Below are 24,337 nucleotides of genomic sequence, written 5' to 3' on the forward strand. Positions count from 1 at the left end.
TCCAATGATTTGGGGAGATATGGATTTTGATGATGGATAGGTCAAAGCTTTGGAACCCAGGTCTCAGATCTTGCTGTAAAATAGAATAAAATATTTTTTGTAGTGTGGTGACCAAAATTGGTTGCAGTAGAGTAGAGTAGAAGAGAATACTGAATGAATGGAATAGGAACCGGAACCGGAACCGGAACCGGAACCGGAACCGGAACAGGAACAGGAACAGGAACAGGAACAGGAATAGGAATAGAGCTGGAAGGGATCTTGGACGTCTTCTAATCCAGTCTCCTGCTCAAGCAGGAAAACCTAAACTATTTCAGATAAGTGAATGTCTACTCTAGTCTCTTCTTAAAAACCTCCAGTGACGAAGCACCCACGATTTCTGGTGGCAAGCTGTTCCACTGGTTAATTGTCCTCACTGTTAGGAAGTTACTCCTTAATTCCAGGTTGCTTCTCTCTTTGATTATTTCCAACCGTTGTTTCTTGTCCTGCCCTCTGTAGAATAATTTGACCCTGCTTCTTTGGGGCAGCTCCTCAAATACTGGAAGACTGCTATAAATGTCGCCCCTAATTCTTCTTTTCCTTAGACTAGCCAAGCCCAAATCCTGCAGCTGTTCTTCATATGTTTTAATCTCCAGGCCTTTGATCATCTTAGTTGCTTTTCTCTGAACTTTTCCCAAAATCTCCACATCTTTTTTGTAGTATGGTGACCAAAATTGGTTGCAGTATTCCAGGTGTGGTCTCACTAGGGTTTTATAAAGTGGTACTAATACTTCACGTGATCTTGATTCTATGCCTCTGTTTATGCAACGCAGGATTGTGTTAGCTTTTTTGGTTGCTGCTGCACACGGCTGGCTCATATTCAAGATCACCATTACTGAGATCCAATCAGATGTTGCGGTTGAAAGGACCTAGGACCGTGATGGCGAACCTATGGCACATGTACCACAGGTGGCACACGGAGCCATATCTGTGGGCACGTGAGCGTTGCCCTAGCTCAGCTCCAGCACACATGCGCACACTGGCCAACTGATTTTCGGGGCTTCCAGGCCTACCGAAAGTTGGGAAATGAGCCGTTTCCAGCCTCCGGAGGGTGGGGGTGGGGAAGGCTGTTTTTGCCCTCCCCAGTCTCCAAGAAAACCTTGCTGTCACATGTCAAAAGTAGGGGGGGAGAATGGGGGGGGTCACCCGTGCATGTATGGGGGGTGGGGAGGCATTAAATTGTAGTTGTGGGCATGTGGACCACTCCGCGGACTCCCCACTTTTGGCATGCGACGGCAAAAAGATTAGCCATCACTGACCTAGGAGATTCAGGTTCTCAATGGTTCAACCACTGAATCTCACTGTATGATTTTGAGCCAATCATTCTCAGCCCAACCTACCTTACAAGCTTGTTGCTGTGGGGAAAAATGGAGGAGAGGCTGTGCTGTATACAGCCATGATTTCCTGTAATGTAAAGTGGAATATGTGTCTCTAATAAAAATAATACATTTCTAATAAAGCATCCTAACGGTTCATGTTTTCTGCAGGCATCATGTTTTCCAATAGCAAAACCTGGAAGCAGCAGAGACAGTTTGGGAATTCGACCCTTCAGAAATTGGGACAAATGAAAAAGGGGCTGGAAGAGTACATACAAGAGGAGGCTAGTCAGCTGGTGAAGACTTTTGCCCAGACCAAAGGTATGTAGCTGATGGCTGAAAGGTTAGGGAGGCAGACCTGCCACAACTTAAACCTCTCAGTAAAAATGATCCTTGGCTTCATTCATTGGGAAAGATATAGTTTTATTAGAAATCTATTGTAGTCAAATGTAGCCAGTACTGAGAATTGCATGTTAAAATTCCTAAATTTGACTTTTCCCTCCCAGAACTGCCTACCATTGCCCCTCCATAACCAATCAGGTTCAGGCAAGATGTTTTCAGAATGATCAATGCAAAAGTAGGTTGGTATGTGTTAAATAGTTTGTTCAGGCATGAATTAGGCCGAGGTTGCGTTTAAACAGAACACTTTATTAAACAGCAACAGGCATTGAGAAAACACGAACAAGGCTGAGGAGAACTGACAGCCTATTTATACTCCTTAGCTTGTCAAACGATAACCAATCAGCAACCACAGATACTCCCGCTTTAGGGAGGCCACGCCTCTTGGCCAATCACGGGGTGGCGTCCCCAGTTGCCGGGGCCGCCGAACACAATAGTATGCAGCTGTCTTCTTGAAGCAGCATCTTGAGGAGACAGGGAAGTTACTTTCATTCCCCTCCAAGTATCCTCCCTGTTAAGGATATTGTTGTTGTTGTGTTACCAACCAGCAGAGTGTAGAGCACAGGGAAACGTTGCTGAGAGCAATGAATAAGAGATGTGCAAACTGGTTTATCAAAAGTTTACTTTATAGTGAAAAAAACAATCTCATAGTCTTTAAACAAATCCAAGTCTTTGCCAGTTAAATCAGTCCAGTGATATAAAATCTTCTTACCATGAGGGTAGCAGATCCATCCAACGATGATAGCACAATGGATTACACTCCTCACACAATGGTAGCTTATCATCAACTGAATACGTTACAGTACCTTTCTTAAATACGTTCACAACTAATTACAGCATGACTCAGCATTACAATGAATCAGCAGTAAAACTGTAAAGTCACACAATACATATTCATATTAAAGTCACAGAACACATATATTGCCTGGACAACTTGTTAGGCTCAAACCAGGCTCCCTCTCCTATTCACTCTTCCCAGAGTTCATGGCAAACTCACTGCATGGCATAAGGTGGCAGCTGGCAGGCAGTCTTTCTCTGTCTGACCTTCCCGCTGTTTCTTTATTTAGCAATGGCAGACAGTTTGCTTTATAGAATATTTTTTCCTTCTACCAGCTTTGTTGTGTTTGTAACAGTTTGCTAACTTCTGGGTATAGGACAGCCACTGGATCCTTCCCCACTGATCATGCATTCAGCCTCCCAAATGATCCACACAGCAGTTTTTGGGGAACCTGTTCTCGGAGTGGATGACATGTTCCAAAAGCTTGTTGAACACATCAATAACATTACAAAATGCAGAGGCACTTTTGGAGAAATGGTAAGCAAATCAAGTAAACGAAAGTTTTCCTCTTAATGCCTTAGAACGTATGGCCTTATAACTTCCTGGAATGCTTTATTGATCCACCTTGTGTTCTGTCCCCGTCTCACACACACACACAAACAGATAGCCGGGGGTTAAATAAACTGGCAGACAACCAATTCTTCCGATAAGACGCTTAGCAGCAACCCAGTAGCTGCTTGCCAAGAACTTTTACTCAATAAACAAAATACCCACAGTCAAGAATTGTCCAGTTTGTAAAATAAATCCAAGGCCAATAATGTTGTTTCCAAAGATGCAATGTGACTTGATAGTAGTTAGTTTTGTCCGTCACAGAGTCTGAATGGCCACCTCACCCCCTTTTATATCCTGTGGGGTGTGATCCAGTGACTCAGCCTAATCTCTGGCACGCCTTCTGTTGCGCGCGCTTATCTCTGCGACGCTGCCGGGGATCCAGCCAAGGCTCATTACCCTCATCACTGTCCACCTGTGGCTCCGTGGACATGCTTGGCCCTGGCCCTATCTCTTGCCCTTCGGCGGACACCGAAGGCATTGCCAGAGAGGAGGGTCCTGGAGAGAGAGGCCTTGCAAACTCCTCTCCTTCACTCTCGGAGTCCTCTCCTGATGATGACACAGGCTCAGGTAACGGAGCCACAACACCTTGTCCAATGCTATCTATATCACAGATATAAATATATCTTAAAATGCAGAGGGAAAACCATACAGAATAACAGAGTTGGAAGGGGACATGGAGTCTTCTAGTCCATCCCCTTATACTGGTTTAGACAAATGGCTGCCCAGTCTCTTCTTAAAAGCCTCCAGTGTTGGAGCACCCAAAACTTCTGAAAGCAAGCTGTTCCACTTGTTGATTTTTCTTACCGTCAGGAAATTTCTCCTTAGTTCTAGGTTGCTTCTCTCCTTGAGTAGTTTCCATCCATTGCTTCTTGACCTGCCCTCAGGTGCTTTGGAGAATAGCTTGTTCCCCCTCCTCTTCTTTGTGGAAGTCCCCCAAATATTGGCACACTGCTATCATGTCACCCCTAGTCCTTCTCTTCACTAGACTAGACATATCCAATTCCTGCAACCGTTCTTCATATGTTTTAGCCTTCAGTCCGTCCCCCCCCAATCATCTTTGTCGCTCTTCTCTGCACTCTTTCCAGAGTCTCAAAGTCTTTTTTATATTATGCTGACCAAAATTGGATGCATATTCCACGTCTGTTTTTTTACCAAGGCATAACTTATATTTATCATTGTAATATCTAGTAGCAGAGTTGAAAGGGAACTTTGGAGGTGTTTTTCTCAAGCAGGAAACCATATATCATTTCAGATGAAACATCTACAAGCAAATAACCAAGGAAAGAGAGCACCAAGAATGCCACACGGTGGCTTATAAATTACATGTCTAAGCTACCAAGGTTATTGAGAATTATGATTAAAATTATTTCTCTTCCTGCAGATGTATAACATCTTCCCTTCTCTTATGGAATACCTCCCTGGGCCTCACAAGAAGGCGGTTTTGTCCTTTGAATTTATGATTTCTTATATCAAAAAGAAGATGAGAAGCTCTAAGACTCCTCAGGCCTCTCATGAGCCGCAAAGCTACGTTGACTTCTATTTAGCTCACATGGATGATGTAAGCTTCCATGTTTTCATGTGCAAAACCCTATTTGGCCTGCCTAGTTTTTGATTGACCAAGCCCAAAATATCAATTTAGCCCAGCAGGACAGGGATACACAAAACTTTTTTCCAATGTAGGAGCAGGAAAAGCAGAGTTAAAAACCTGAATTTGGCTAAACACCATTTCAAGGCAAGCCAAACTGAACGGAATTCAATGCAGTTAATGTATATGGCCTATCGCAAAAGTGCTTTTCCAAAAGACCATTGGACTTCCTTGGGTTTTTTCCCTTGAAAACGTCTCGCTTCTCATCCAAGAAGCTCCTGAACTGACCTGAAGAAGTTTCTTGAATGAGATGTGAAATATTTTCAAGGAAAAAAAAAAAATAAGAAAGTCCAGTTGCCTTTTGGAAAAAACACTTTTGGGATATCTTTTTCTTGGTTTTAAAGGAGCATTTGCTGCCAAAAATGAAATACCGTATTTTTCGAACTATAAGACGCTCCGGACTATAAGACGCACCTAGCTTTTGGGGAGGAAAACAAGGAAAAAAAAAAATCTGGCTTTGCCTCTGCCTCCCAACAATTTACCTCCTTGCAGCAAACAGCAAACAGCCTGGTCAGCTTCAGCACAGCCTGATTTAGCACCAGCAGCTGATTGGTGGTTGGATCTGCCTCCCAGAATAGTGCCAATCAGCTGTTTCAGGCTGCAGGGATCACCACCGCCCATCGCCGCCATCCATTGCTGCTGTCACCTATCGCCGCCTTTGCATGCCCCATTTTTGGCCTCTGCATGTCCCGTTTTTGGCCTCCATGCACCCCATTTTTGGCCTCCATGTGCCCCATTTTAGGCCCGTTCCAGGCAGCGGGGATTGCCACTGCCTGGAACGGGATGAAAATGGGGTGCATGGAGCCCGAAAATGGGTGGGGGCTAGTGGGTAGGTGGGGCTTCGGCAACATTCACTCTATAAGATGCACAGACATTTCCACCCACTTTTTTTGGGGTGGGGGAGAAGTGCGTCTTACACACCGAAAAATACGGTAGCTCATGGATGAATTCTAGTTGTCTGTGAAGTAGTGGCAGAAACGTGACAGTCCTCTTTTGAACAACACATAGATGGAAGCTATGGCATTGGAGGTGGAGTTCTTTTTTAACAAAGAAGCCCCAAAAATGGTCTTTATAACAAAAAAGGGCAATTCACAGCGCAGGACAAGTAGTGATGCATCCCAGCAGCCAAAGGGTGGGCCCTTCCCTTGGATGCAGTCCTGCTGGCTTAGCTTCCTGCAGTGGAAGTGGGAGAGTTTGCGGCTGGAGGGCGGGGGGCAAACATGTTGTTGTCCCTGGCAAGAAGGAGAATAAGGCCAAAGAGGAGGAGTTCCCTGATGCAGACAGACCTCGACTTACAACGGTTCATTTAGTGACTGTTCGAACACTTCTGAAAAAAGCGACCTGACCATTTTTCACACTTATGACAATTGCAGCATCCCTATGGACATGTGATTTACATTGGGATGCTTGACAATAGACTCAAATTTATGACGGTTGCAGTATCCCGGGACCATGTGATCCTCTTTTGTGACCTTCTGACAAGCCAACTCACTCAACAACGGTGTTACTGATTTAAGAACTGCAGTGATTAACAAATGTGTCAAGAAAGGTGGCAAAATGGGGGCAAAACTCATTTAACAAATTTCACACTGAACAGCATAAATTTTGGGCTCAATGGTGGTCGTATGTTGAGGACTTCCCTGTTTTTCCCAAGATAAGACATCCCCTGATAATAAGCCCAATTGGCCAAGCGCTTATTTCAGGATTCAAAAAAATATAAGACAGGGTCTTATTTTCGGGGAAACACGGTACTTGTATTGAAATCCATCAGAAACATTGACCTAATAAGATCAAAGGAAACATATTGACTAGGAGAATAATTGTATGCTAAGTTATGATTAGCATCTTATGCTTCTATTACAAGAAAACGCCTTTCTTTTAAAGAGGCTAATGGATTCTGTTTTTGGGAAATGAGGGTGCAGGGGAGGAGCGTTGGCAGAGGGCCAGTTGAGGAGGAACTCCCGGAGTGGATCAGCTGTGGTGGTGGGCCTACACTGAAGTGGGTACGGCCATGTGCCTGCCGATAATAGCAATATTACTTAGATTTATATAATGTTTCACTCTCTCTAAGTGGTCTACAAAGTCTTCTTATTTCCCCCAACAATCTGGGTCCTCATTTTACCGACCTCGGAAGGATGGAAGGCTGAGTCAACCTTGAGCCTGGTGAGAATCGAATTACTGGCAGTTGGCAGAATTAGCCTGCAATACTGCCTTCTAACCACTGCGCCACCATGGCTCTGGGATAATTGTCTCCTTCTGCATGCAGATAGGACATAATATTGCTGTGGAAGATCTGTTCCTCTGTGCGTGACTGCCACCAATGGCAGTTAAGCGCACAGGATGGGTAGTAGAGAATAGCAGTGAGAGTTCTGTTCAGACCCCAGGCATTTTTGGGTGGCCATCTACAAATTTGGAATCAGTAGTGGGATTCAGCCGGTTCTATCTGGTTTGGGTGAACTGGTAGCTGTGGCTGCGGGAGTCTCCGTCCACCCACCCGGACGTCATCACATCCTGTGATTGATGCTTTGCGCATGCACAGAAGATCCTGTGCATGCACCAAGCTGGCGCGCGCACTCACATTTGCGAACCGGTAGCGAAGGTAAGTTAATACCACACTAATATAGTGTTGCTGGCATTTGGTTCTCCTTTCTCCTTTCCACCTGAGAGGTCATACAGTTGCTTAACAGTTACCTAGAGGCAGTGTTAGATTAGATCGGGGGTGTCAAACTCAAGGCCCACGGGACGGATCTGGCCTGTGGGGTGCTTAAATTTGTCCCATGAGGCCAGCCTGAAAATAGCAAAGGACCAGCTCGTGGTGCTTGTAGCAGCCAAAATGGGGCTTGGGGGGGCTGCTCACGGCCCCCCCATGCCCCATTTTTGGCCTTCGCAGTCTCCTGCAGCACTCTGCTGGCCAAAATTGGGTGCAGGGGAGCTGTGCGAGGCTCCCCATGCCCCGTTTTGGATGGCAGGGTGCTGCAGAAGGCCTAAAATGGGGCACAAGGGTCTCGCATGGCCCCCTGGCACCCCACTTTGGCTGGCAGGGTGCTGCAGGAGGCTGTCCAGGCCAAAAATAGTGCACAGGGGGCCTTGCGTGGCCCTCTGTCCCCGGTTTTGGCTGGCAGGGTGTTGCAGGAGGCCATCTAGGCCGAAAACAGGCTGCGGAGGGCCTCGCGAGACCCCTCCCCATCCCATTTTGGCTGGCAGGGTGCTGCAGGAGGGTGTCCGTCCCATCTGCCCCCCACTGCACCCGGCCCACAGAAGAGAACTCCAATGCTGATCCAGCCCTCGAAGAAATCCAGTTTGACACTCCTGGATTAGGGGTAAAATTGAGGTAGGATTGAGATATTGTGACTAAGGAATTATCAGGTTAAGAGTGAGCCAAGCATTCTCGCCAAAAGAAACAGGCTGTCTCACTTGAAAACTTTCGTTGAATACCAGTCTGAAAATACAACTACAGATAGGCCTTGATTTATGACCACAACTGAGCCCCAAATTCCCATGGCTATTAAGCAAGACGACTGTTACGTCAGTTTTGCCCCATTTTCTTGCCACACTTGTGGCAAGTGAATCACTGCAGTTGTTGAGTTAGGAACAGGATTGTAAAGTGAATCTGGCTTCCCCATTGACCTTGCTTGTCAGAAGGTCGCAAAAGGGGATCACATGACCTCAGGACCGTCATAAATATGAACATCTGCTCAGTCTCAGCTGGGGTTCTAGCCAGTGGTGGGATTCAAATAATTTAACAACCGGTTCTCTGCCTTAATGATTTCTTCCAACAACCAGTTCACCAAACTGCTCAGAAAGTTAACAACCGGTTCTCCCGAATTGGTGCGAACTATCTGAATCCCACCACTGGTTCTAGCTATGCCTGTAACTACACTACAGTAACTTAGCTTCAGGGATCCCTGAAAACCTCTTGATTTCTTAACTGCAATGCATTCTATGGAGGAAACTACTCAGTCCTTAAGTGAAGTAGCTAAATGGAACCATATAACAATGATCCCCAAAATGCTGGATAGTTTGCTACCACCTATCAAGCACAGCTTAAATATTAATCCTGGGCTACACAGCCTTAAGTGGTTTAGGATGCAAAAAAATATTCTCCAGTACCATCTATCTTATGTATTAAGGTCTGTTGAGAAGATCCTGCTCCTCATCTCGCGGATAGATTTGGGGTATAATACAGTGGCCAGGAATCCCTCCTCCTGACAGTGACATTGCCGCACAACAGTTGGAATTAAGGCTCCGTAACTCTGAATATCTTGGGCTTCAGTTCTGTTTTGTTCATCCGATCCATAGGAGAAAAAGGACTCCACCTCGACTTTCGATGAAGACAATTTGGTTCAAGTTATCGTTGACTTGTTCCTCACAGGCACGGACACCATAGCTGTCACCCTTTCTTGGGCTCTGTTTTTTATGGCGGTTCATCCCAATATTCAAGGTGAGAAAAGCTTGTGGTCAGTGGTGGGATGCTGCCGGTTTAACAACCGGTTCGGTGATCACGCGCTTTGTGTGCGAGCGCACCTAACATGCGCTGTGCGTGTGTGTGCACAGTTTTACAAATACTAACCTTCTGTGTTACCACTTGGGAGTAACACAGCTGAGGCACGACAATCTGCTCTACCACGCCAATCAACTGAGAAGATAAAGGTAAGTAAAGCGCAGGGGCGGGTGGGCAGGCCGATCTGATCGTCGGAGCTACCGGTTTGCCCGAACCGGTCCGAACCAGTAGAATCCCACCCCTGCTTGTGGTAAGAATTCTAGGCTCTCCTCCCTCCTTTTTTCAACCTCTACCTTTAGATCTTCCAATTCTGGGCTGTCCAAGGGAGGCTGTCGAGGTTCTGCCTCCAGCGCCTGGAGCAGAGGTAAAATCTACTTACCTTCCCAACTGGTTCAGAAGTGCACGCGCCTTGGACCCTCTGCTCATGGGCAAACCCTTCTGCGAGGCTCCGCCCACCCGCCCAGTCGTCGTTACTTCCTGGTTTTAACCAGGAAGTAACAACGAACGACTGGGCGGGTGGGCGGAGCCTCGTGCCGCTATCGTTACCGGTTCTCCGAACCACTGGCTGCCATCACTAACGGTTTGGCTGAACCGGTCCAAACCGGGAGCATTTCACACCTGGCCTGGAGGCCGCGTGGGTTTGAAGGGAGAGAAACTGTCGTGCCTGTTAGGCAAGGACCTCCTTCTTCTGCCATGCCATGCTGGCCTCCATTTCAAGTCTTCCACCCCATTTCTCCTCTTTTGGTCACTCTGGGCTCTTCCACACTTGTCTCCCCCGGCTGAGCTGCCTCAAAAAAGGCCAAGATGTGTACATCATGAGTACAGCAGCAGGGAGAAGAAGACAGCGAAGGTCAGCTGGGGACAGCAGGGGTGGCAAAGTGCAGGCTGGCAGGAGCAACGGAGCACAGAGTGATGGGGGGGCCAGGATGGAGCGCTGGGTAGCAGAGGCACTAAAGTGCAGGGCGGCAAAGCAGCAGAGGCGGTGATGGTGCTGGATGGCCAAAAGGCCAGAGACGGAAGGAGATAGGCGGGATAGAATCATAGAATAGAATAAAGCTGGAAGGGACCTTGGAGGTCTTTTGGTCCAGCCCCTTCCTCAAGCAGGAGACCCTATGCCATTTCAGACAAGTGGCTGTCTGGTCTCTTCTTAAAGACCTCCAGCGAGAAAGCGCCCACGACTTCTGGAAGCAAGCAGTTCAAGAAGTTGAATTACATACAACTAGTCCTCCACTTATGACCACAGTTGAGCCCAATATTTATGTTGCTAAGTGAGATGGTGGTTACGTGAATTTTGCCCCATTTTATGACCTTGGCCATGCCCCACCTAGTCACATGACCTAGCCACGCCCACCCAGCCAGTCCGGTCCCCCAACAGTCTTAGGGACGGCGAATTGGCCTCCTGTTTAAAAAGTTTGAGGACCCCTGACTTAGTCAAATGAAATGGAATAGGGGTAGTTCTTGCTTAACAACCATCTAGGGATGACATGATAGCAGTCTTCCGATATCTCAGGGGCTGCCACAAAGAAGATGGGGTCAAGCTATTCTCCAAAGCACCTGAAGGCAGGAAAAGAAGCAATAGGTGGAAACTAATCAAGGAGAGAAACAACCTAGAATTAAGGAGAAATTTCCTGACAGTTGGAACAATGAATCAGTGGAACAACTTGCCTCCAGAAGTTGTGAATGCTCCAACACTGGAAGTTTTTAAGAAGAGATTGGATAACCACTTGTCTGAAATGTATAGGGCAGGGTCCTCAAACTTTTTAAACAGGGGTCCAATTCACGGTCCCTAAGACTGTTGGGGGGTCCCAGACTGGCTGGGGGGTGGGGGTGGGGCTTGGCTAGGTTATGTGACAAGGTGGGCATAGGAACAGTCCATTAAATAATGCACACTAATTAAACTTTAATTTATTTTGCTCCTGGGGGGTGTTTTTTTTGTTTTTGGTTGCACGTTACTCTTTTGGTTGAGTTTTCTTTTTACTAGATCATTTTTTCAGTTGTTTAGGAGTCTAGTCGAGTGCGCTTCAAGGTCTTGGTTATCACCTTCAGAGCGCTCCATGGCTTAGGACCTGGCTATTTACGGGACCGCCTGCTACCACCAATAGCCTCCCACCGACCAGTACGCTCCCATAGAGAGGGGCTCCTCCGGGTGCCGTCGGCCAAACAATGTCGACTGGCGGCCCCCAGGGGGAGAGCCTTCTCTGTGGGGGCACCTACGATCTGGAACGAGCTCCCCCCGGAGATACGGAGGATTCCGGATCTGCGTACCTTCCGTCGCGCGCTTAAGACGTTTTTATTCCATCAAGCTGGCCTGACCTAAACTTTTCCTCTTTTTAAATGGAATTTTAAATTTGGTTTTAATTTATTGGGGTTTTAAAATGTCTCAGCCAAATTTATTTAATTAGTTTTATCTCTATTTTAAATTTTGTATCTATATGTTTTATTTTATGGCTGTTCACCGCCCTGAGTCCTTCGGGAGTAGGGTGGTATACAAATTTAATAAAATGAAAATGAAAATAGTGGTCCACTTCAGGAAACTCAGTTTTGCAGCAATTCTTCTCATCCCCAAGGAGCTTGAGAAATCTCTGTCTTTCTTCTCTCTCTCTCTCTCTCTCTCTCTCTCTCTCCTCCCTCCCTCTCTCTCTCTCTCTCTCTCTCCCTCCCTCCCTCCCTCTCTCTCTCTTTCTGTCTCTCCCTCCCCCCTCTCTCTTTCTGTCTCTCTCTCTTTCTGTCTCTCCCTCCCTCTCCCTCTTTCTGTCTCTTCCCCTCTGCCTCTCTTTCTCTCTCTTTCTCTCTCTCCCCCTTTGTCTCTCTCTCTCTCTCTCTCTCTCTCTATCCTCTGGATGCAGGGGAGGTGAAAAATGGGCCCTTTTCTCCCATTTTTTGGCCTCCTGGGGCACTTGTGCACCCAGTTTTCCACCTCCCCCTGTCTCCAGCAGCATTCCGCAGGCAAAACGGCCTGTTTTATGGCCAAAATTGGGCCGTTTTCACCCATTTTTTTGGACCTCCTGGACTCTCTGTGTGCCCCATTTTTCACCTCCCTTGCTTCCAGAATATCTCTGCAGGCCAAAATTGTTGGCCTTACCTTTCAGTTCTAGCCCATGGGGCTTGCGAAGGTAAATCCTACGTTTGGCCGAAGGGGTGGGGTGGGGTGATGTGAGAAGTGCAGCCTCATTGCCCTGCGCGGGCTGGATTAATGGCTTTGGCGGGCTGCATGCAGCCCACGGGCCGTAGTTTGGGACACATGATCTAAGTATTGATAATAGCATTAATTTTCCCTTTAGTTTTTTTTTAAACAAGTTTTATTGGCCCGTACCCCCACTCCACCCCACCTTCACCACATCTTTTTTGAACAGAGTATTGGCCATATCTTATCTTATACAATTTATCAAATTCTAATACATTTTACTCAATTACAATTTTTGCCACAATTTTATTTTTTCCCTTTTTTAAATCATATCTCAATATTTCTTTGCTTACTTATATAAACAGCATCTTCATTTGCCGTCAAATTCTAATTTTCCTGCTTATTCATATTTATTCTCTTTTATTTTTTAACCATTCATTCTTTATCTTAGTATATTTATATATGTTCGGGGTTGCCTTTCTTCCATTTCATCTTTTTTGAATTTTCCCTTTAGTTATAGTTTTTGCCGGATTAGCTAGTAACTGAAATTTACCCTGAGTTTCAATTAAGTGGAGACTAACTTTCTTGAGGCTTCTGTTGTGGAATGATGAGACCAAACAACATTCCTGGGTCAGCCAGAGACAGTTTTATTGCGCAAGGTTCAGAGCCAGTTTTGTACCTGACGCTTTGAACAAGGAGAGAACTCTGATACAACTGGTTTTATACATTTCTAAGACAAAGGATTCAGTGAGATCATACATCCGATTTTCCCTATATGGTTACATACATTGGATAATATGTTCATCTAATTACTTAAACCATTAATTTTAGTTTATAAAATTATCTTAGCCACACAACTTTTCCTTAAGTGCTCGGAGTTGCTAATGGGAGATTTACTACTGTCCTTGGGTAAATTTATTGGATTAAGTAACTCTTTGTAACATATAGGTCTTTGTGTCATTCAAGTGAGGTCACTCAGATGTTTTCCATATGGCTGTCCTTTCGCGACATCTAGGTCTCATCAGAAGATATATTACCACTTAATGAGGTTTAACTGTTTGTTAATGTAATTTCCAACAAGCACTTTTCTATCTTATAATAATGTGAATAGAGAGGTTATCTCAAAGTTCATGTATCTAAGCACGTCTTCCCCTTATAATAATGTGAATAATGTGAAGGGTCCTTTAGAGCTCATATATCTGACTCTGTATGATTCCTTTCTTTTATCCACATTACTTCCCTAAAGAGGTTATTCGCTTGCTTGTCAATCAGACTGCATTTCTTTTATTCTCAGAGAAAGTACAGAAGGAGATCGAAAACGCCCTGGATCCCCACAAAACAATCTGCCACGAAGATCGGAAGAAACTGCCTTATTCCTATGCCGTCATTCACGAAACCCAGCGTCTCAGCAGTATCGCATTTCCCACCCTCTTTAGGTTGTGCGAAATAGATCTGAACATACTTGATTGTTATATTCCAAAGGTACAGAATAACAGTACACCAACGCCAAACAAACAAACAATCAACAAACACCCCAATGTTGTCAGTCAAAACAATAGAAAACCATAGGGGAGACAGCATTAGCAACACACAACTTCCCCAAGTGTAATTCATCATTTTGTGCAACACAGGACCAGCAGTTCTACAAGACAGAAATAAACCCCACGCTTAAAAATAAAAACAGGACCAGTGGTTTTGAGTCCATGTCATAATGGGCTCAAGCTGGTAACTTGTCAGGAATGGTATAGGGCAGTGATGGCTAACCCACCTGGCACTGCCATCGCGTGCCAGGAGGGTGGGGGCAGGGGGTCATGCACGCGCGCCCACACCCATAATTCTATGTGCCCCGCCCCTGCGCATGCATACGCGGCCCCCCTCGCTCCTCCTGCTCCTGGCATGCGATGTAGGCCCGTTTTTCTCTCTCACCTGGCTCTAGAGCTGTGATGGCAAACCTATGGCATGCGTGCCACAGGTGGCACACGGAGCCATATCTGTGGGCACATGAGCATTGCTATAGCTCTTCAGCATGCACGCATGCGCCGGCCAGCTGATTTTTGGGCCTTATGGGCCCACTGGAAGTTGGAAACAGGGTGTTTCCAGCCTCCGGGGGGGAGGGGAGGGAAGGCCGTTTTTGTCCTCTTAGAAAGGCTCTGGAGCCTGGGGAGGGTGAAAAACGGGCCTACTGGGCCCACCGGTAACCTTTTTGCCGTCATATGCCAAAAGTGGGGGGAGTGAGGTGGGGTTGCACGCATGGAGCATTGAATTATGGGTGTGGGCACGGCACGCGCAACCCCCCCGTCCTCCCCCTGCTTTTGGCACGCGACGGCAAAAAAGTTAGCCATCACTGCTCTAGAGCAGTGTTTCCCAAACTTGGGAACTTCAAGATGTATGGACTTTTTTTTTTTTTTTTAAATTTTGATTTATATGCCGCCCTTCTCCGGAGACTCAGGGCGGCTTACAATGCGTTAAGCAATAGCCTTCATTCTTTTGTATATTTTATACAAAGTCAGCTTATTGCCCCCACAAACTGGGTCCTCATTTCACCTACCTTAGAAAGGATGGAAGGCTGAGTCAACCTTGAGCCTTGGAGAGATTCGAACCAGCAGAAATTGCAGGCAGCTGTGTTAATAACAGGGTGCACTAAACCACTGTACTATCAAGGCTCCATGCTGGATGGGGAATTCTGGGAGTTGAAGTCCACACTTCTTAAAGTTCCCAAGTTTGGGAAACACTGCTCTAGAGCCTCTCTAGGAGTCTGGGGAGGGTGAAAACAGCCTTCCCCAGCACCACCCTGACGCCCTCTGGAGGCAAGAAACAACCTGTTTCCCTACTTCTGGTGGGTCCAGAAAGCCCAAAAACCAGCTGGATGGTGCACGCATGCGCGCCAGAGCTAAGCTTGCGTGCCCACTGATATGGCTATGCGTACCACCTGTGGCACGCGTGCCATAGGTTCGCCATCACGGGTATAGGGGCTCCTGCTTGAGCAGGGGGTTAGACTAGGTGACCTCCAAGGTCCCTTCGAACTCTGTTATTCTGTATTCGGTATCCGGTTCTAAGGACAACATGGAAGAGAGAGACATAAATGCAGGATCCCAAAGTGACCAATAGGAGCGGATAACTACTGGTGGCGCAGCAGACTAAAGTGCTGTTAAGTAACACCAGCTGCCTGCAATTACTGCAAGTTCGAATCTCACCAGGCTCAAGGTTGACTCAGCTTTCCATCCTTCCGAGGTAGGTAAAATGAGGACCCGGTTTGTGGGGACAATAAGCTGACTTTGTATAAAAAAGAACACCGCTTGGGAGGGGGGGGAAAGCCCTACTAAGCAGGTATATACAAAAGTATGAAGGCTGTTGCTTAACGCATTGTAAGCCGTCCTGAGTCTCCGGAGAAGGGCAGCATATAAATCGAACCAATAAATAAATAAATAAATAAATAAATAAATAAATAAATAAATAAATAAATAAATAAATAAATAAATAAATAAATAAATAAATAAATAAATAAATAAATAAATAGAGCCTTGATAGTACAGGGGTTTAGTGCACCCTGTTATTAACACAGCTGTCTGCAATTTCTGCTGGTTCGAATCTCTCCAAGGCTCAAGGTTGACTCAGCCTTCCATCCTTTCTAAGGTAGGTGAAATGAGGACCCAGTTTGTGGGGGCAATAAGCTGACTTTGTATAAAATATACAGGCTATTGCTTAACGCATTGTAAGCCGCCCTGAGTCTCCGGAGAAGGGCGGCATATAAATCAAATTAAAATAAATAAATAAATAAATAAATAAATAAATAAATAAATAAATAACAGAGTTGGAAGGGACCCTGGAAGTCATCTATCCCAACCCCCCCCCCCGCTGATGCACAGGCAGGAAACCCTTTCCCATTTCAGACAAATGGTTGTGCAATCTATTTTTAAAAAACCTCCAGTAGTTTTTGACAAACCTCTCAAGCTTTGTCTGGGTCAGTAATCGTGCCAAGTCATGCTCACAGCAAAGGTCCCGTTGACCAAAGAGGAAAAAACATTTCTTTGAAATTGGAATGGGTAAGAACAGCTTTAAGTGCCTCAGCTGTGGGCATCCTGAGGATATGCCAATGAAGGTAGTTTATACAGGTAGTCCTCAAGTTACGGCCACAATTGAGCCCAAAATTTGTGTCGCTAAATGAAACATTTGTTAAGCGTGTTTTGCCCCCATGTTACGAGTTTTCTTGCCGCAGTTGTTACGGTTACTCGCTATGGTTTTTAAGTTAGTAACCTGGTTGTTAAGTGAATCTGGCTTCCCCCGTTGACTTTGCTGGTCGCAAAAGAAGATCACGTGACTCTGGGACACTGCAACTGTCATAAATATGAGTCAGTTGCCAAGCATCTGAATTTTGATCACGTGATCCCGGGGATGCTGCAACGGTCCTAGGAGTGAAAAACAGTTACAAGTCATTTTTTTTCAGTGCCGTTGTAACTTTCAACAGTCCAACTAAATGGACTGTTGTAAGTCAAGGACTACCTGTACTTGTGGCTTAATGTGCAGTGAAAACCCTAAGCCATGGGATGGCATACATGCTCAGAAAAAGAGCCACTTTGGTGTAGTGGTTAAGACTGTGACTTGTAGTCCTGCCTCAGGCATGAAGCAGCTGGGTGACCTTGGGCCAGGCTCTGTCTCTCTGCCCTAGGAAAGAAGCAATGGCAAACACCCTGACTGGAAGGCACACACATGGGGAGAGACAGAGGAAGAGGGAGAGAGAAAGGGAGAAAGAGAGAAAGGGAGAAAGGGAGAAAGAGAGAAAGGGGGAGAGAGAGAGAGAAAGAAAGGGAGAGAGAGAGAGGGAGGGAGGGAGAGAGAGGGAGTGGGAGAGAGAGAGGGAGAGAGAAAGAGAAATGGAGAGAAAGAAAGGGAGAGAGAGACAGAGAGGAAGGGAGAGAGAGGGAGAGAAAGAGAGGGAGTGGGGGAGAGAGAGGGAAAAGGAGAGAGAAAGAGAGAAAGGGAGAGAGAGAAAGAGAGAGAGAGAGGAAGAGGGGGAGAGAGAGAAAGAAAGGGAGAGAGAGAAAGAAAGAGAGAGGGGGAGAGTGAGAGGGGGGAGAGAGAGAGAAATGGAGAGAGAAAGAAAGGGAGAGAGAGACAAAGGGAGAGAGAGGGAGAGAAAGAGAAAGAGAGAGGGAGTGGGGGAGAGAGAGGGAGAAGAAGAGAGAAAGAGAGAGGGGGAGAGAGAGAAAGAAAGGGAGAGAGAAAGGGAGAGAGAGAGAAAGGGAGAGAGAAAGGGAGAGAGAGAGAGAAAGGGAGAGAGAGAGAAAGAGAGGGAGGGAGAGAGAGAGAGAGAAAGGGAGAGGGATAAAAAAAGGGAGAAAGAGAGAGAGAGAGAGAGAATATTAATTGGGACATCAGGCTAAGCTAAGCATGCTTTGCGAAAACAGCAGTTAACGTTATCCTTTTCCAGGGTAGCTTGATGATCCCTGATCTCTGCTCTGTTCTGCTGGATCCCAAACAATGGGAGACACCTCGACAGTTCAACCCTAACCACTTTTTGGATCAAGATGGGAAATTTGTATTCAGAGAAGATTTCCTGACCTTTGGGGCAGGTAAATACACTGACAATATAACTGATCTGTCTTCAAACTTTAGCGGTAGCTTTGAACCATAGTTTTGGCACTTGGGCGACCCTTAGATTTTGCAAAGGTTCTGGAATGGGTTTCTATAGCTAAAAGCTTTAATGACTCTGAATTTTATTCACAGTGATCACATGACCCCAGTGATTTGTTTAACAATAAGTGCACAAAAGTCGTTATATCGAGGTCAATCACGCGACCAATCTATTTTATGGCTCTTGTGACGTACGGTCATAATAGGCTGGCTTCATGTCAAGGACTAATTGTACTGCATGGAACTTTTCACAATTAATTGGTTTTTAAAAAATCTGCTCATTCCAGGACTGAGAACAGAGTTTCCCAGGCACTCTAAACACTGGTGGCGCAGAGGTCAGAATGCAGTATTGCGGGCTAATTCTGCTGACTGCCAGCAGTTCAATTCTCACCAGCTCAAAGTTGACTCAGCCTTCCATCCTTCCAAGGTCGATAAAATAAGGACCCAGATTGTTGGGATCAATATGCGGATCGTGCAAACCGCTTAGAGAGGGCTGTAAAGCGGCATGTGAAGCGGTATATAAGTGCTATTGCTAAGCGCTATTTTAAAAAATGCTCGCCAATCTGCATCTGGGTCAGAAGTTTTTTTTTGTTTTTTTTTAAATTTGATTTATATGCCGCCCTTCTCCGGAGACTCAGGGTGGCTTAAAATGTGCTAAGCAATAGCCTTCATCCTTTTGTATATTTATACAAAGTCAGCTTATTGCCCCAACAAACTGGGTCCTCAATTTACCTACCTTAGAAAGGATGGAAGGTTGAGTCAACCTTGACCCTGGTGAGATTCGAACCTGCAGTAATTGCAGGCATCTGGTCTTAATAACAGGATGCTTTAGACCACTGTACTACCAAGGCTCTTGCAGTGTCAAACGCGTTTGACACTGCAAGGGTCAAACTCATTTGCATTGAGAAGTGTCAAACTCGTTTGCATTGAGGGTTGTCTTTGACCTCAGGGGACCGGGGTAGGTGTCAGTAGTGGGTTGCCCCCGGTTCGGACTGGTTCGCAAGAACCGGTAGTAAAACCGGCGGGAGACCCCGCCCACCGCCCCGAATGTCGTCATCAGTGACCTGTGCATGTGCAGAAACTTCAATTCCATTGTGAACTGGTAGTAAAGGTAAGTAGAACCCACCCCTGGTAGGCGTGGCCAGGATGCACCAGCAAAAACGGCTCCCGAGCTCCGTTTCCGGCTATGACGGCCTCCTGCAACCCGCTGCCAGTGAAAAAGGAGCTTGCAAGAGCCGCACACGGCCTTCCAAGCTCTGTTTTCACTGGCAGAGGCACAGCGGGCTAATCCTTCACGTTTTCATGGCGGCCCTATGGGCCAGATCTAGGCACCCCATGGACCAAATTTGGCCCCCGGGACTTGAGTTTGACACACCTGGTCTAGGTTATAACCACAAACGACATTGATAGTGATTCATGCCTGCATCTCACGATCTTCCCTTTATTATTTTTAGGCTCCCGTGAATGCTTGGGGAAGACTTTGGCTCAGATGGAGCTCTTCATTTTCTTCACCAACCTTATGAAAACATTTACCTTCCAGCATCCAGAAGGACTAAAAGGACTTAACATGGAGCATGTAATAGGGGCTGGGATGCAACATTTCCCGTTGAAGATCCGTGCAGTTCCTCGTTAATCCCCAGTGTTGGCAGAGCATGATCAAAATTGCGATGGATTTTGACCCTCCTGCAGCTTGTTTTTATTAGTTACTTTTCACTCCCCCCTCTCGCAGGCTTGGCCCTCCATTCTATCGAGGGCCTACCTCAATGACGGGCTTTGGAACCCCGAGAGGTGGCATGCCACAAAGAGAGGCTGTGGGGTTTTTTAAAATTGTCCTTGTCTAAACTTTTAAGGAGTCCGGGGAGTGGGGAGGGGGGTGGGATTGGAATTAGGGCTGTGGGTTTGGGGGATAACCCACCAAGGGGAGGGTTGGGCTTGGCCAGGACGTTCAGCAGGGGGGGGATCCGGAGGTGGTCGAGCTTGTCCAGACTGTGTTTTTACCATTGGTACTGTGTGTGGGAGGGGTAGATATGGCAGGAGCAGGGGGCCATATCATGTTAAGGGAGCACGCACCCGCTGTCTTCAAGCGGTAGGGTGCTCCGGCCCCCAAGGCTCCACTCGTTCTCCAGGTAGTACAGACCTTCAGGGCCCAGGCCTTCGTCTGATGCTGTGCAACACCAGGTCCATAGTAAATAAAGCCCCCCTCATCTGTAATCTTGTTTATGAGGGGGGAGTGGACCTGGCGGGTATTACGGAGACCTGGCTGGGCCCGGAGGGAGGGGTCCCTCTGGTAGAAATGTGCCCACCAGGTTTCCACGCATTCCATCAGTCGAGGTCCCAGGGGAGGGGCGGGGGAGTAGCGGTTATTATTAGAGAAGGCCTTAGGCCGAGGGAGACCAGTGTTCCTCAGACGGCCGGTTGTGAGTCCCTCCTTGTGAAGTGGGGCCACGGGGTTCAGATGGGTTTGCTGATCACGTACCTGGCTTCCTGCCACGTGGCGGCAGCCCTGCCCGAGCTACTCAACGTTATCGCCGCGGTGGCGGTTGATACCCCCAGACTTATGGTCATGGGGGATTTCAACCTGCCATCCATGAGTGAGGCGTCTGAGGTGGCTCGGGAGTTCATGGCTTCCATGACGGCCATGGACCTGACCCAACTAATTCATGGCCCTACGCACACTGGGGGAAACACACTGGACTTGGTTTTTGTCTCTGGACAGTGGTTGAGTGATCTCGAGATAGGGGATATAGTCATCGAGCCCTTGTCATGGTCAGATCACTCTCTCCTTTGCCTTGACCTTCGAACTGCGGCACCCCGCTGCAGGGAGGCAGAACCGATAAGATGGTACCGCCCCAGGTGCCTGATGGAACCTGATAGGTTCCAGATGGAGCTTGGGCCAATCCCGGAGGTTCTGGCTCACGCCTCAACTGGAGACCTAGTGGCCGCCTGGGATAGGGCAGCTGCTGGAGCCCTGGACCGAGTCGTGCCTTTGCGGCCTCTGACCCAGCGCCGATCTCGCCTGGCTCCTTGGTTTACCGAGGAGCTGAGGGAGATGAAGCGCCGGAAAAGACGCCTAGAGAGCTGTTGGAGGGCTAGTCTTTCTGAATCTGACCGAACACTGGTAAGATCTCATATTAGGAGTTACCTAGTGGCGATAAAAGCAGCAAAATGCACTCATTTTGCTGCTCTTATTGCATCATCAGATAATCGCCCGGCCACCCTGTTTAGGGTGACCCGCTCCCTGCTCCACCAGGAAGCGCGGGAGGACCCCTTGGAGGGAAGAGCCAAGGATTTTGTTCAGTATCTGCATGACAAAATCACTCAGATTCGGGCAGGTCTGGACTTCGACTGGATAGATCCAGCGAGTGTGACGGAGGCAGGTCTTGAGATTGTTATCTGGGATGAGTTTGATCCTGTGACCCCAGATGACGTGGACAAGATTCTGGGTAGATTGAACGCGACCACATGTTTGTTGGACCCGTGCCCCTCCTGGTTAGTGCTGGCTTCCTGGGAGGTGACGCGAGGCTGGCTCCAGGGGATTATAAATGCTTCATTGGGTGAGGGTGTCTTCCCCGCCGCCCTGAAAGAGGTGGTGGTAAGGCCCCTCCTCAAGAAGCCTTCCCTGGACCCGGCAGTATTGGCTAATTATCGTCCAGTCTCCAACCTTTGCTTCATTGCGAAGGTTGTTGAGAGTGTGGTTGCGCAACAGCTTCCCCAGTACCTGAATGAAGCGTCGTATCTGGATCCGTTCCAGTCGGGCTTCTGGCCTGGGTACAGCATGGAAACGGCATTGGTCGCGTTGGTTGATGATCTCTGGAGGGCTCGGGACAGGGGTTGTTCCTCTGTCCTGGTCCTGTTAGATCTCTCAGCGGCTTTTGATACCATCAACCATGGTATCATGCTGCACCGGCTGGAAGGGTTGGGGGTGGGAGGCACCGTTTTACGGTGGTTCTCCTCCTTTCTCTCCGACTGGTCGCAGTCTGTGTTGACAGGGGGGCAGAGATCGACCCCGAGGCCCCTTATATGTGGGGTACCACAGGGATCGGTTGTCTCGCCCCTTTTGTTCAACATTTATGTAAAGCCGCTGGGCGAGATCATCAGTGGTTTCGGGGTGAAGTATCATCAGTACGCTGACGACACCCAGCTGTACATCTCCACCCCGGACCACCCCAACGATGCCCTTGAAGTGATGTCCCAGTGCCTGGAGGCCGTACGGACCTGGATGGGGAGAAACGGGCTCAGGCTCAACCCATCCAAGACCGAGTGGCTGTGGTTTCCGACGTCCCGATATAGTCAGCTGGCACCATCGCTGGCTATTGGGGGCGAATCATTGGCCCCCATGGAAAGGGCTCGTAACTTGGGTGTCCTCCTGGATTCATGGCTGTCTTTAGAAGAGCACTTGACGGCCGTGACTGGGAGGATTTTTCACCAGGTTCGCCTGATTCGCCAGTTGCGTCCCTTTCTAGATCAGGACTCACTACGCACAGTCACTCATGCCCTCGTCACCTCTTGTCTGGACTATTGTAACACTCTCTACATGGGGTTCCCCTTGAGGTGCACTTGGAGGCTCCAACTGGTGCAGAGTGCGGCCGTGAGGGTGGTTATGGGAGCGGCGTGGAGCTCCCATGTAACTCCTCTCCTGCGTGAGCTGCACTGGCTCCCGGTGGTCTTCCGGGTGTGCTTCAAGGTTCTGGTTACCACCTTTAAAGCGCTCCATGGCTTAGGACCTGGTTATTTACGGGACTGCCTACTACCATCAATAGCCTCCCACCGACCAGTACGCTCCCACAGAGAGGGGCTCCTCCAGGTGCCGTTGGCCAAACAATGTCGGCTGTCGGCCCCTTGGGGGAGAGCCTTCTCTGTAGGGGCACCAACGATCTGGAACGAGCTCCCCCCAGAGATATGGAAGATCCCAGATCTGCGTACCTTCCGCCGCGAGCTGAAGACTCTTTCATTTCATCAAGCTGGCCTCGCCTAAATCTTCTCCCTTTTAAGTGCAAATTTTAAATTTTAATGTTGTTTTAAAATATGGGTATTTTAAATTATGGGTATTAATTCAGCCAAATTTATTTAATTCATTTTATTTGATTTTAAATTTTTTATATGTGTTTTATTTCATGGCTGTTCACTGCCCTGAGTCCTTCGGGAGTAGGGCGATATAGAAATTCAATAAAATAAAATAAATAAATAAATAAAATAAATGTCTCCTTTTTCATAGTTTTGCTCAGTGACATAGGTTTATAAAGTCTTCATATATGCATTATCATATTTACCTAAAATAAAGGACTCATAATTGAAAATGATTCCTCCAAATAGGAAGAGTAGGCTAGGAAAATAACAAAGAACTGGGAATCCCCCCTCCACAGTTTATTTGGGAACACTTGAAATTGTTGGTGCTGTACTGACTTCCCTGCTGCCCCTCCTTGTGTTGCTGGATTCTGTTGCTGAGCTGGCAGTAGAGTCCCCTTAATCTGTTGGTGCTCAGGTCTTGGCAGCATAAAATCTGGGCTGACCCATGGCAATCATGGACCTGTCCCAAGTTATCAATAGCCCAATGCATAACAGGGGTTCCATGTTAGATTTGGGTATCTGATGGGGATTCAGATGGGTAGAGACAGGCATGGCATTCTGAATATCTGGCAGATACTCAGATCCACTCCAACCTGGACTCCAACTGGAGTCCAGTTGAGGCATCCTAATTTGACTTTGTGCCTCTTGATGAAGTGGGGAGGGTTCTCTGTGCTGTTAGCTTAGCCACCTCTATGCCGGATCCTCCTGTACCTGGTCCTGTCCATGCTACGGTTGGGGGAGGGGATGGTGCCTCAAGCTTTCTCTTTCAAGATGGAAGGGGTACACCCCAGAGGTGGTATTCAGCTGGTTCGGACTGGTTCTATTGAACTGGTAGTAATGATTCTGCACAGTTTGGAGATCCAGCAAATTGCACCACTGGCTGGCCACGCCCACCCCATGCCCACCCCGCCCCACCCCACCCTATATATCTTGCCTTCACCACACGGCCCAGCTAATCTCTGCACCTCGCCTCCGACCTCGCCCTTCGCCTTGGGTCAGAGCCCCACCATTCCCCCACTCCGGCTTTGCCCTGGGCCTCTGCCCACATGCCGCCACCCCCCTCTGGCCTCAAAATATGCCCCCCTGGGCCAAAGCTATTTATTTGGCCTGCAGCCTGCTGCGCTAGGCCGAAGGGCTGGGGGGTGGGGGGCCCAGAAGGGCCGAAACAGTTTAGGAATGGACCAGACAGTTCTTCTTACCTGTAAAAAGTCCCATCTGGAAAGCGCTG

General features: G+C 47.6%; 1 protein-coding gene across 1 annotated transcript in view; it reads left to right on the plus strand.

Moving 5' to 3' along the window:
- Window positions 1–19,675, plus strand: part of LOC139318308 (cytochrome P450 2J6-like) — a 36,235-nt gene extending 16,560 nt beyond the window's left edge. Inside the window, exons 3-9 of the mRNA XM_070945701.1 lie at window positions 1,524–1,673; window positions 2,906–3,066; window positions 4,523–4,699; window positions 9,086–9,227; window positions 13,706–13,893; window positions 17,840–17,981; window positions 19,497–19,675. Of these exons, the coding sequence (XP_070801802.1) occupies window positions 1,524–1,673; window positions 2,906–3,066; window positions 4,523–4,699; window positions 9,086–9,227; window positions 13,706–13,893; window positions 17,840–17,981; window positions 19,497–19,675 (1,139 nt within the window). The remainder of the gene's footprint in view (window positions 1–1,523; window positions 1,674–2,905; window positions 3,067–4,522; window positions 4,700–9,085; window positions 9,228–13,705; window positions 13,894–17,839; window positions 17,982–19,496) is intronic.
- The last annotated feature ends 4,662 nt before the right edge of the window (window positions 19,676–24,337 follow it).

Source organism: Pituophis catenifer, unplaced genomic scaffold (genome assembly GCF_029215685.1).
Source record: "Pituophis catenifer annectens isolate HBS135680 unplaced genomic scaffold, rPitCat1.0.hap2 SCAF_6, whole genome shotgun sequence".
NCBI classification, from domain to species: Eukaryota; Metazoa; Chordata; class Lepidosauria; order Squamata; family Colubridae; genus Pituophis; species Pituophis catenifer.